A 13,715-nucleotide genomic window follows, 5' to 3' on the forward strand; every position below is an offset into this window, starting at 1 on the left:
TGCAGTGAGTGACCTAGTATGTAAGTACACAGTAGTCTGTATGGTCAGGTCCCGCATTGTTATTACGTTATTATGTCAGCCACAGAGAGACCAGTATAAACACGCAATGTAACACTAACTGACAGTTTAAGGGTTAAGAGTCAGACACTCAGTTTAACCTCTACAGGATGTAGAGTGTCCCCCCGCAGGACGTCCCCCCCAGTTGTCATAGGCTAATGTGATTAGCATGAGGTTGTAAGTAACAAGAGCATTTCCCAGGACATAAACAGATCTGATATGGGCAGAAAGGGTTTGATCCTTAATTAACAAGTAGTAGGCTAATTATTATTGATGTTTGGAACACCAATAGCAGAGTAAATATGTACCCTGTCAAGTGTCTTAGAGAAATGGTTGCATGTTGTGTTCATAACCTGAGTCTAAGGTAGATACACCTTCAGAACAGAATGTATCAGAGCCATGAACAATTTTGGAAGCATGACTCATGCATGCTGTGTTTAAGGTAGTAGAAATAAAAAAAGAGCATATGCTCAAAGTATGAAATCAACCCATAGTGTTTGACAAGGTGTTTGTCTACAGTGGAGTGAACGTAAAGGCCCATTGCAGTCAAAAGTATGTTTTTCCTGTGTTTTATATCATATTGTACAACAGCTGATGAAACTAACACTGAAAATGTGTGAAAAAATTTGATCAGTGTTATTCCTGGTTGTATTTTCAACAAGCAACTATCTACACAGGACCTTCTAATCTGCAGGTTTGCATGGGCAGGAGTTCCGGCTTTCCATCGTGACATCACCAAATGTCCAAATGTAAATTGATTAAGAGTTTCAGACCTCTGTCAATAACAGCTAGTTTTCTGTTTCCCCTCCCCACTCAGACCACTCCCAACAAACAGTCCTAGCTAAATTCTCGCTTGAGAAATAAGTTACTTACAGTATAAACGGCTGCATTGGGCCTTTAATAGAAAGTAGCTGGCGCAGGCTGACACTGTACTGGTATACATAATTGCTTAAACTAGACTAATAATGTCATACACTTCTATTGGAAACGTACATCACGGAAACCTGTTTGCTAGAGGGCAATCCAGACTTAAAACTTATTCATATTTTTCCTGGAACAGTGATGGCTGTTTTCTCTACCATCTCATTGTGCAGGAGTTGGCTGTAGCTGCATTCTCCAGGAAGTTACCCAGCCCTGTTATCTTGCCATTGTCCGAGCCCTGTCAATAACCATTTGCAGTAATTGGTGTATTGCTAGTTTCTTTTTCAACCATTTTGTTTTTCCAGCCAGCTAAAGAGAAAATAGGGCACATCTGTTTTGACTCACAATTTGCACAATGTAGGCCTAAACACACACACAACACCAGACACACACCCACACCACCCTAACTTCTGACGTCAGAGTGGGAGTTTAGAAGGGGGCACAAAAATCACCCCTGCCTTTTTGGGATTGAACAAGAGACAGAGGCCGCCTCCTCACCAGCCCCTTCCTTTCCCACAGTAAACAGGAAGACTGAGCCAAGTCAGACCGGAGACCAGAGAGAGGAGCCAAACACTCAGGAGAAGGAGGACGTCTAAATAGCTGCAAATCCAGCATAAACAAAAGAGAAGTCTGACAAAAGGAATGAACATAAGGAGTAAGAATCACAGAGAGGTGGAGAAACTCCAGTTAACGTCTCAATACACCGTTGAGGTGGAGAAATCCGCTAAGAAAAGTTTTAAATATAGAGAGGGGGAGCTTTCAAAGCAAACGACAAAGGAAAAGCCTAGGCAGTCTACTATGGCTGGGCAAGTATCCAAGAGCTCAGCACAGCGACTCAGCCGAGACCTGACCTGTTCTATCTGCCTGGACCTCTTCAAGCAGCCTGTCTTTCTGCCCTGCGACCATACCTTCTGCCAGGCATGCATCGCTGGCTACTGGGGGGGCCCCAGAGGCCAGGTCCAGGGGGGGTCTGGATCCTGTCCACAGTGCAGGAAGGTATTCCCTGGCCAGAGCTACCGGCCCAACCGCATCGTGGCCAACATAGTGGAGAGCTACTGCCAGGGCCTGGAGGAGAGCGGGGGGCTGCTGGGGGACATGGGGGTACCAGAGAGGAGCTCTGGCCCTGCTCCTGCCCCACGCTGTGGCCGGCACCGAGAGGAGCTGAAGCTCTACTGTGAGGAGGACCAGGAGTTGGTGTGTCTGGTGTGTGGACTCTCTCAGGAGCACAGGAACCACACCATGGTGTGTGTCCAGGAGGCACAGCAGAGATACAGGGTAAATCCAAATTCAAATGGATTTCTGTTGCCTTTTTACACTGCTAAATTTCACAAAGAATGCTTGTAAAAGGCTTAGTACAGGGCAAAATATGTACAATAAGCCAAAGGGTCACAGATGCAGGGGAAATTGAGGACAGGAAAAATCTATTTTTGGGCCATGGATATAGTAGCAGTATTATGCATGGGAGGAATTGAAGCAAAACCTTTTTTGAGATCAAATATAGCACAGAAAAAGTGCCTTGGCATCAACAACTAAAATGTCAATGATTTGTCATACCACTTCAGGTGCCCCTTTATTTTTGTAAACCGCTCATTATCCTCCGCTGTTCGTCTGTTTTCAAGTTGCATCCGGCTCTTTTCCCGTAACATTGTTTGTGCCAGCCTCACTCCCAGGGCAGATTACTGTATTTACCGTGGATGAGCTCTGGTGAACTGTATAGAACACAAGGCTGGTGACTACTTACAGTAATGCTGCTGCTTTGTTCTGGCTATGCAGGCTTCTCTCAACAGCTCCATGGACTCTCTGAAAGGGGAACTGAACATGGCCCTGCAGTGTGAGAGAGAGACTGAGGAGGAGGTCAAGAAGCTCAAAGTAAGAAAAACTATAGTATCTCATACCTACACCTGATAACAATCTATATATTGCGCTTAAACCTTGATCTTCTCAAACTAGGAGCACACGGCGGACCTGAAGCAGCGCATCGAGGCCCAGTTCAGCGACCTGCACCAGTTCCTTTACCAGGAGGAGAAGCTGCTGCAGGTGAAGCTAAAGACAGTGGAGCGCATGGAGCTGATCAGACTGGACGAACACAAGGCCCTGCTCTGTGTGGAGGTCTGCCGTCTGCAGAGGGCCCTGAACGAGATCGAGGACAATCTGAGGGTGCAGGACCCCTTTACACTGCTGCGGGTGAGACAGGACAGGGCTACTGTTTACCTACTGGAGTTATTCCTGAATGACTACACTGAACAATGTTTAGGTTAGATTTAGATTATTTGCATGTGCTGTTTGAACAAAAATATGGATGTGAGGACAAACCTAGCTTGCACACTTCTAGACATTTATATCTGCTATAATAATGTAGTAAGTATCTATTCTAGACATTCTAAAGAAGGACCCCAGAGTGAGGGAGGAACACTTTAGGGTGGAACACAGGCAGAATGTGAGCCCATGACCTCATTCCTGGTCGATGGTGAGGATAAGGAGATTATAGGGACAGGCTCAGACCCAGGGACTTTCCCCCAACTACGGGGAGATCCCAGAGGGTGGGACAGCATTAGCTCAGACTCATATGATGTCATATGGAACACTGCTTTTCCACTTGTTAACCACTGCCAAAGCTGATTATCACTCTCTCCCCTCTGTTTTTCCTGTCTCGTCCCAGAATATCAAGACCCTGCTCCAGAGGTGAGAACATGGCGTGACGTGGGCCGTTTTAGCTTTCACCATGTTATTCCATAATGGGGTTTTCCTGTTTCTGATATGTATTGTCTAAAGCTTGTGTTGTCTTTGGCAGGCCTTCTCCGAAGTTTGAGAAGCCTACCCTCACGCCTCCCAGTCTGTGTGAGGGGCGGTTCGCAGGGCCCCTGCAGTACCGAGTGTGGAAATCACTGAAAGGAAGCATCTACCCAGGTACTGTAATTTAAATAACTCATCTTGAATAGAGTGAATGTCAATTACAGCACGCAGGAGTTGCAATTCAGGAGCTTTCAGCTACTATTCTTGCTCTGCAATGTAGGTGATTTGCAGTGTTGTAGTGCGGTCTCCAGACGTGGTCTAGGTCTTGTCTCTGTGTCTGATACATTTGTACTAGGTCTTGACTCGGTCTCGGACAGCGAGGACTCACAATTTCTTCTAGAGACCAATGGAGTAAAAAAATCTCAATTATCAGCTTCCATTCAGTCAGCGCATAAAACCGTTTTTCCATGCCAAATATATACACTCCTTTTTTGAAACAATATCTTAGCAGCCCTTATATCTATTATAGACATGTTTGCGCAGTGGCGAACCTATAGGCCTTCAGTGTGTGACAGGTTCATGATTCTGAAAGGACAGCAACCATAATACCAGCCTACTCATGTAGGAGAGAAGAATTTTGGTAAAACACAAAGGGCCAGTGTTGTAGTGGAGAATATGTGCCGTTTTGTTTCAGTTGGCATTGCTTATACTCACTTTTTAAACCCTACTGATGCATATCAAAGTAGTGTAGTGGAGGTATACGACTTCGATTATGTAGTATAATAGAGAAACCATGCACAAAGTAGCCTACACAATCGCAAGGCACATGAAATACATTCACATGCTCGCAGCACACACAGCCCGGTTTCAGAGGAATATCATCTGCAGGCAGCAAGATTGTCGCAGCTGTCATCTGGTTTTGGAATGGAGCAGCTCACAGAAGAACGACATCGGTACCCTGTAGGGTAGGAAAGACATTTCAAATCATGATATCTACCAGTAAATGCTTAACTAAAGCATCAATGGGTATGCAAACCAGGTATTGAAAATGTTTAGTCCGAAGTTTTGGTTAGTAGGCTATTTGTGATGGCAATTGTCATCATGCACTATTTGCATCAGGGGTGTAGACATGGCTAAGCCTGGGTGGGTGGGACCCACTGGGGAGGCTGACCCTGACAGATTGATGTGGTCAAATAAAATAAATAAAAAATGTGGTCAGAGCCTGGCGGCCCTATACGCTCACAACGCAAGTTGCGTAGGGCCCTGCAAATTACGCAAGGGCCCCGCCTCCCCCTCGTGTCAAAGCAGGTGTCAATGTTTACAACTTGTATGAGAGGATGAAGTGGAACTATCCTTCTGGTTACGAAATCAGGTAAACTTGTGTTCTCTCCAAGTTTGATGCCAGCAAATAACAGTAAAGTTGATGTGCTAGCTCGCAGTGTATCTCTCTCTAGTCTGTCTGTCTTGCTAACCTAGCTGTGCAGTGCATCTCTCTCTAGTCTGTCTGTCTTGCTAACCTAGCTGTGCAGTGCATCTCTCTCTAGTCTGTCTGTCTTGCTAACCTAGCTGGGCAGTGCATCTCTCTCTAGTCTGTGTCTTGCTAACCTAGCTGGGCAGTGCATCTCTCTCTAGTATGTCTGTCTTGCTAACCTAGCTGGGCAGTGCATCTCTCTCTAGTCTGTCTGTCTTGCTAACCTAGCTGTGCAGTGCATCTCTCTCTAGTCTGTCTGTCTTGCTAACCTAGCTGTGCAGTGCATCTCTCTCTAGTCTGTCTGTCTTGCTAACCTAGCTGGGCAGTGCATCTCTCTCTAGTCTGTCTGTCTTGCTAACCTAGCTGTGCAGTGCATCTCTCTCTAGTCTGTCTGTCTTGCTAACCTAGCTGGGCAGTGCATTTCTTGGTCTGTTTGTGTCTTGCTTTCTTGCCAGCCACTTCCAGGGCTGTGTTCTGTGACTTTGTGCCTGACAAAAGTGAGACTGATATAAAACAATTTATTACGTTTGATAACAGCCAACAGTGTTTATAAACTGCAGCTCAGAAAAGATAACTAACACAGACCCCAGTACTGGCATCTTCAGCAAGTACTAACACAGACCCAATACAGCTGGCTTCAACAAGTACTAACACAGACCCAGGTGAAGGATAGGCAGCCTCAGCCAGTACTAGTACAACCAGAGGTGTACAGCCAGCATCAGATACATTGGCAAACAAGGTGAACAAGCTCCTCCAATCCGCCTCAATGCAGTTGGATATCGCAGTGAATTTAATCTCAAAGGCCTCCCTCACTACATACCGGGAAACTGGATTCTCTGAGGCCCAGAAAACATCCAAAAGCATTTGTGAAGAAATGAATGTGGAGGCTGTTCTGAAAGAGAAGAGACTGAGAAACAGCAAAAGGCATTTCAGCTAGGAGGCTCGTGATGAACCAGTGACTGATGCAATGAAAAACCTTGAAGTCAACTGCTTCAACATTGTGGTCGACTCTGCTGTGATATCCATGGATGAAAGATTTGAAACACTCATCCAGGTGTCCAGTGAATCTTTAAAGGCTCACTGCATGAAAATTGAAAACACTAACCTTCAGAAATGACTGTGACATCAGTGGAATGCATCTGGCACACGAGATTTAGAATTTACCTGATCTGCCGTCAGATAAAATGACTGCCTTTGAGCTGCTTTCATTTCTCTGTGAGAAAAACCTGAAGGAATTATATCCTAACCTTTGGACAGCCCTAGGAATTACAGTCATCCTACCAGTAACATCGGCAGAGAGGAGCTTTTCAAAATGAAAGCTCATCAAAAGCTACCTGTTACGAATCCCTTTTGGCCCGACAGTCTAGGGGGGATGGTAATGAGACCCGTAACATAACTCATGCAAATTATTATTGTGACAAAGGAAAAGTGTGAACGAAATAACCACGACAACAGAAATCTACCGTCAAACTCCAGATTTATTTATAAACACACGGTAATGGGGGGAGCAGGAAAAGGGGCTGAGCTGGACCCAAGGAAAGAAACAATAAGTATTCAAAAACACCCCTAAGCTAGACTAGCCTACTTTAACAACAGCTAACTAACTAACCAAAAATACAGTGGGTGGTCCGCCCAGTTCTAACTAGTGTATTTAACAAAGTTCACCTACAGGTAGTGTATGCCCATGGGCGACTTGTCTTTGTTTCCCCCTTTTCCCACCAGCAACAAACAAACACCATAACCAAAAACAATACTCACAGGGGATGACAAAGTGCTATGGAGGTGCTCAAACAAAAGAGAGGTTAAGACACAAAGCGAGCGTGAAACACAGAGACCTACAGACATGGCATTTACAGAGAGATTGAGCGAGAGATTGCTATAGAGCAAACAAATGATGGGGTTTTTAAACCATGGGGAAGGAACTGTGATAGGATAGGAAGTAGGAGGAGGTGTGTCTTCTGATTGATGATTGATTGTTGACTGATTGGGGAGTGATGATTTTCACCTGTGAGGGGAGAAGGAGAGAAAAGAAACACACACACAGGATACACACACACACAGGATAACTGTATCCGTAACACTACCTGAGGTCTTCCATGTCACAGGAAGGTTTGAGTGGTCTGTCCATCATGAGCATAAATCATGACGTGGAGAAACACATGTCCTATGATGACATCATTGATGATTTTGCCTCATGAAAGTGCAGAGGAGGAATATTTTGACGGTAAGACGTCAATTCAAACATTCAAATGTTTACACACTTAGTAACATTTAAGATTGTGTGGCAGAAGTGCATTTGTGTCTCAATTTCTTCCAGACAGTCCAGATAGACTGGTGCCCAGATAGACTGGTGTCCATGCTGATGCTGAAAATGCCCAGGCTGTAGAGGGAGCCAAAGCTAATTACACAGCTGTATAGGTTTTATTTGACTATTTTGAGACATATAGCTGCAGCCATAGCCTATAGGCTTATGTTTACATTGTATAGACGAAGCTAATTGTATAATATTGTGAGGACTGGACTCATTACCAGGCAGCAGAGCCAAAGCTCAATGTTAAATTTGATTATTTTTTACATTTTATATTTTCTATAATTTCTTATTAATTTCTTAGTCAGAGCATCTTACAGATTACTGCACCTGTACATAGCCCACCTATAATTTAGCCCAAACAACTACCTCTTTCCCAACTGTATTTAATTAATTTATTTATTTTGCTCCTTTGCACCCCATTATTTTTATTTCTACTTTGCACATTCTTCCATTGCAAAACTACCATTCCAGTGTTTTACTTGCTATATTGTATTTACTTTGCCACCATGGCCTTTTTTGCCTTTACCTCCCTTCTCACCTGATTTGCTCACATTGTACATAGACTTGTTTTTTTTTACTGTATTATTGACTGTATGTTTGTTTTACTCCATGTGTAACTCTGTGTCGTTGTATGTGTCGAACTGCTTTGCTTTATCTTGGCCAGGTCGCAATTGTAAATGAGAACTTGTTCTCAACTTGCTTACCTGGTTAAATAAAGGTGAAATAAAAAAAATTTTTATTTTTATTTTTTTATGTTAATGTTAATATTCACTTATCTTAAGATTCTATAGAAAATATTATATTCAATGAATATTGTTTGTTTATACCTCATCCTGTTCTGTATAAGTCTACTTATTCTTAGGCTGACTGATGGAGCAAACATTTTTAAAGGAGGGAGGATTGTAGTGGGAATTTATTTTTTAAATATTTTTTAAATATTTTTTTCTGTGATTTTGAGTGTAAAAATCAGACAAATCTATTTGAAAACTCATTGAAAAAACGAAGGAAAACAGGATTTTTCAAACAGGGTGCCTTTCCTTCTCTGGGCGGGCCATTTAGGAACTTTTTGGCAAAATTAGAGTATACCCACTTCTCAAGGCACAACTACACCACTGCATAGGGCCGATGGAAAGACAGCAGTCACACACAGAATGATATTAAAGGATAAGCTGTCTATAAACTAGGACACAGTAAGCCAGTAGGTCCCAATCATAAAAATACAAAAACACAACCATTAGGCATTTCCCAATCGAAATGTACAACTATTACTTCCCATCGCATTTTTAACACACCAAGTAACCGGTGACTTAAAGTTTAAATTGGAACTGAGTGTTTTAACTACTTTGGAGATATGAAATCAATCATAATATCTGTCAAAAATATATATATAAAAAATAGGTTATATTTGATCATAACAATCATATATCTGTCAAAAATTTTTTTATATATATATATATATATATATAAAATATTTATATTTGACTCAACATTCCATGATGTACATTAAGGCATTGTTGGCAGAATAGACGGATGCAGTTAAAAGAATGATTAATATAACACCAATACATTTCTTGATAGTCCAAAAAATATTGCTATCAGGTTGTAAATCACAGCTGGCGATGTACCTTGTTTGCTCCATTCTGGATGCACTGTTTCAGTTTCGATTACTCAATATTCTGGACAAAAACTGACAAATGTAACTAAGGCTGGGAATGTCAATACAATCAAACTAGCAAGGGCAAGCATCACAAGTCAGTCATAAGTGGGTGAGTGACTGACTTTTCCCCCTCATATCGTTTTTCAGTGGTTATACAGTGCATTCCGAAAGGATTCAGGCTCCTTGACTTTTTCCACATTTGTTACGTTACAGAGTTATTCTAAAATTGATTAAATAAAAACGTCAATCTACACACAACACGCCATAATGACAAAGCACATTTTTTGTTGTTGACATTTTTGCTCATTTATTAAAAATAAAAAGATAAATATCTTATTCACATAAGTATTCAGACCCTTTGCTATGAGACTCTAAATTGAGCTCAGGTGCATCCTGTTTCCATTGATCATCCTTGAGATGTTTCTGCAGTATTGAAGGTCCCCAAGAACACAGTGGCCTCCATCATTCTAAAATGGAAGAAGTTTGCAACCACCAAGACTCTTTCTAGAGCTGGCCACCCAGCCAAATTGAGCAATCGGGGGAGAAGGGCTTTGGTCAGGGAGGTGAGCAAGAATCCGATGGTCACTCTAACAGAGCTCCAGAGTTCCTCTGTAGAGATGGGAGAACTTTCTAGAAGGGCAACCATCTCTGCAGCACTCCACCAATCAGGCCTTTATGGTAGAGTGGCCAGACAGAAGCCACTCCTCAGTAAAAGGCACATGACAGCCCGCTTGGAGTTTGTCAAAAGGCACCTAAAGACTCTCAGACCATTAGAAACACGATTCTCTGGTCTGATGAAACCAAGATTGAACTCTTTGGCCTGAAGGCCATGCGTCATGTCTGGAGTAAACCATATTGATTTCATTTTTTTTTTATACATTTGCAAACATGTCTGAAACCTGTTTTGTGTGTAGATTGATGAAGGAAAAAATATATTTAATCAATTTTAGAATAAGGCTGTAACATAACAAAATGGGGAAAAAGTCAAGGGGTCTGAATACTTTCCGTATGCACCGTACACAGCTAGAGATGCAGGTGTCATTTTGTTAGCTCGCAAGAACTTGAGCGACTGTTATAAAATGAACATATCCCTGGCGTTCACAAATTCAAAACCACTGATGAATTTACAAACGCGCAACACCTGCTGAATAAACATAGGCAAAACAAGTAATATTTAGTGAAGAATGCTCTAGATAACATGTAAACAGCCTAACCAGCTCTGCTACGGTGAGTAAAATGGTCAGAGTGAGATACATTTATGTCTGGAAGTAGTTAGCTAGAAAGCTAGTCAACAAGCATGAATTGGCAGGCAAGCTGCAGAAGGACGAGGAGGCTAGACATTCCCCATTGTTTATGAGTGCAATTTTGACAGCCAACTTGCTGAAAAAGTATGAGCTAATTTTGCTCTGGCTAGCAATAGTGGTTGATCTTGTTGTTGTTGTTGTTGTTCATGCACATAACTGAGGGAGAGAGAGCCTACATTTTCATGGTTGTTTGATCAACAGTTCCCAAATCCAGAAACCCATTCGGGTGTATTTTGTGGCTTTTGGCGAATGCGTTCTAATGATCTGAAGTCGGGCTGTTGCAACTGCCTGTAAACGCACAGTCCAGTTCAACGTGAATGATGGCAGGCCCTACTGCCTGTAAACACACAGTCCAGTTCAACGTGAATGATGGCAGGCCCTACTGCCTGTAAACACACAGTCCAGTTCAACGTGAATGATGGCAGGCCCTACTGCCTGTAAACACACAGTCCAGTTCAACGTGAATGATGGCAGCCGGTGTGGCAAATGGCTTGTTTGTATAAAGGTCAACCTCAGCTCTGATCGGCTATGTCGCACCGGTCTGTGTAGACACTGTATGGACAAAACAGATGTTTTTATATACTGCAGTGTCTATGCTTTTTTAAATGTTAGTACCTTCATTTAACTTGGCAAGCCAGTTAAGAAGAAATTCTTATTTACAATGACGACCAACCCCAGACAAACCCGGACGACGCTGGGCCAATTGTGTGCCGTCCCTATGGGACTCCCAATCACAGCCAGATGTGCTGCAGCTGTGATCTTAGACCACTGCGCCACTCGGGAACCCAAATTACCCAATCGCACGTATACTTTCCCGCTCTATATTTCCCCAAACATTCTAAGAATTGATGAAAACATGAACATATCTAAGTGGTCGCTTGTCAGAATGTTTATTTTTTATTATTCCTGGGGGTTAATTTTAATAAGATTTCATGTTTCTAAAATGCTGTCTGTTCCACTTTAAGTACAACAATGTTTCACACACATAAATTATTTTCAAAGAGGTGTCTAACAACAGTTCCACTCACAAGATGATGATAATTTAAAACTGAACTTCTTGTTAAAAGTTATTTTTGAAAAGGGAGGAGCTAACGAATGATCAACAACATCCTCTTTGATAACACCTGCTGCAACCGCCGCAAACTAGCCGACAGCAAAACCTAGTGAGCTAGACTGTGGGGAAACTACTGCTCGCTATTGCGCAGTGACCTGTTGGACTTTAATGAGTGGGACTGTTGTAAAACGGTCCCACTCATTAAGTCAAAATGTGATTGGTTTATTCCACTGTCACTCCAAAATGTTGCCCTAATACAGTTAAATGGCAGATGCCTTTATCCAGCTTCTGATGTCCTAGCCAACGGCTGACTTAGCTATCTAGATTTATCTCCCCCAGAGACCAGCAAAAACATCTGGAATTCTCTTCAGTGTTAACTCTTTCCTTTACAAAAACTGAAGAGATTAAATCAGAACTGTCTTTAAAAATAATAATATCATTATTATTATTATTATAATCATTATTTTATAAATCCTTAAACCTTCTCTGAAGGCGTAGAAGGCCAATTGTTCCCCACTGTGTTTGGGTTAGTAATCATTGGTGGAGTGTCTCTATTTTCCCTCAGCATGAATTATTTACTATTCTGAATGTCTAAAGAATCCATATGTTGTCCTGTAATATGAACACAGAAATTACTGGACATTTTCAACTCTTATTGTTGTGGTGATATGACAAAATTACAATCATGGTCTTTAATTGGACTCGCATTATGCTAGTCTCGGTCTTGACTCCGTCTCGGACCCCTTCTCCCCTTCCCGGTCTCGGTCTTGACTCGGTCTCACCCTCCCCCCTCTGGTCTCGGTCTTGACTCGGTCTCACCCTCCCCCCTCTGGTCTTGGTCTTTACTCGGATTCGATTTACTCCGATCTTGTGCTTGAATCGGTCTCGCTTTAGCTGGTCTCCAACACAACACTGGTGATTTTCACAGAATTCACTACTTTACTACACAGAATTGACAATTTAATCGTTGTTTACTTATTTTAGACAGAAGGTTAAAATGTTTCATTGAGAATGACACTGCTGTACCACTTTTATCTGTATTATGGAATGTTATACTTGGTTTCCTTGCTCTCAGTTCCAGCTGCCATCACCTTAAACTCAAGCACGGCCAACCCGTGGCTCAGCCTGACCTCATCCCTCACCTGTGTCCGCTACCAGACCTTCAACCACTCTGTCCAGGACAACCCTCACCGCTTCAACGCTGCCCTGTCTCTACTGGGCAGTCAGGGCTTCACCCATGGCCGACACTACTGGGAGATAGAGGTCTACAGCAGCACTGTGTGGACCGTGGGGGTAGCCAGAGAGTCTGTATCCAGAAAGGGGGTCATCAAAGCCCTGCCAGCCAATGGCTTCTGGACCCTGTCCTTGTCCTATGGAATACAGTACATGGCCTGTACATCGCCCCCTACTGTCCTGTCACTTGAGGAGCCTCTGGCTAGGATAGGGGTGTATCTGGATTATAAGAGGGGTCTGGTGTCTTTCTACAATGCAGAGAGCATGACTCATCTCTATACCTTCCGTGAAACCTTCACAGAGACGTTGTACCCCTACTTCAATCTGGGATTCCTGGATAAAGTGCATGAGAACGAGCCCCTCAAAGTTTTCCTTCCCAAAATCTGACAGCCGCGGCACGCATCTACACATCGCAAAGCCCGAGGCCTTATACTGGTGCTAAACCTCCCTCAGAGTATAACCGTCAGATAATATGCAACATAAAAAAACGGACACAAAACACTACCATATTGTTTTGAGATGTTAACGAGTAAGTAGGCCAACTGTTCAAAGAAATGTCTCAATATCTTACTGAAGTCATCTTGATGGGGGTCAGTGAGCTTCAGCATCAAGGTTTGTTTAATGTTTTTGTCATCATTATTATTAATCCACAATAACCTTTTGCAATATTACAGCGTTCATTTGTACGGGCCTGGTGTTAACTGAATGATGAATACAAAATTGCCTTATTGTCTACAATGTACGGCAGTTCAGTATTTTGAGACAAAGGTGCACCAATTATTTGGATAAGTAATTTTCAATGCATGATTATACTTTTCATGTAAATGTTGGATATCGTCAGTACACTGCAAGATATCGTTCAAAATAAACACTAACTTGTTTTGTGTCTCAGTGTTAAAATATAACCATTTTTTGATATGAACAGTCTTAGCTAAAAACAGCAACAGGCATGAACACACTTCTGTTAGTGAATA

General features: G+C 42.5%; 1 protein-coding gene across 1 annotated transcript; it reads left to right on the forward strand.

Annotated features, from left to right (window-relative positions):
- The first annotated feature begins 1,477 nt into the window (after window positions 1–1,477).
- LOC115124452 (zinc-binding protein A33-like) lies at window positions 1,478–13,627 on the forward strand. The gene is made up of 6 exons (XM_029653889.2): window positions 1,478–2,253; window positions 2,752–2,847; window positions 2,929–3,162; window positions 3,638–3,660; window positions 3,770–3,885; window positions 12,584–13,627. Exons 1-6 carry the CDS (start codon window positions 1,621–1,623, stop codon window positions 13,126–13,128), a joined length of 1,647 nt encoding a protein of 548 aa, XP_029509749.1. The 5' UTR covers window positions 1,478–1,620; the 3' UTR covers window positions 13,129–13,627.
- The last annotated feature ends 88 nt before the right edge of the window (window positions 13,628–13,715 follow it).

Source organism: Oncorhynchus nerka, linkage group LG4 (genome assembly GCF_034236695.1).
Source record: "Oncorhynchus nerka isolate Pitt River linkage group LG4, Oner_Uvic_2.0, whole genome shotgun sequence".
NCBI lineage: Eukaryota > Metazoa > Chordata > Actinopteri > Salmoniformes > Salmonidae > Oncorhynchus > Oncorhynchus nerka.

Coding starts and splice junctions, on each gene's coding strand:
- LOC115124452 (XM_029653889.2), top strand. CDS start 1,621: ATGAACATAAGGAGTAAGAATCACAGAGAGGTGGAGAAACTCCAGTTA. Junction 2,848..2,928: donor AGGAGGTCAAGAAGCTCAAA/GTAAGAAAAACT, acceptor TTCTCAAACTAG/GAGCACACGGCGGACCTGAA. Junction 3,661..3,769: donor ATCAAGACCCTGCTCCAGAG/GTGAGAACATGG, acceptor TGTCTTTGGCAG/GCCTTCTCCGAAGTTTGAGA.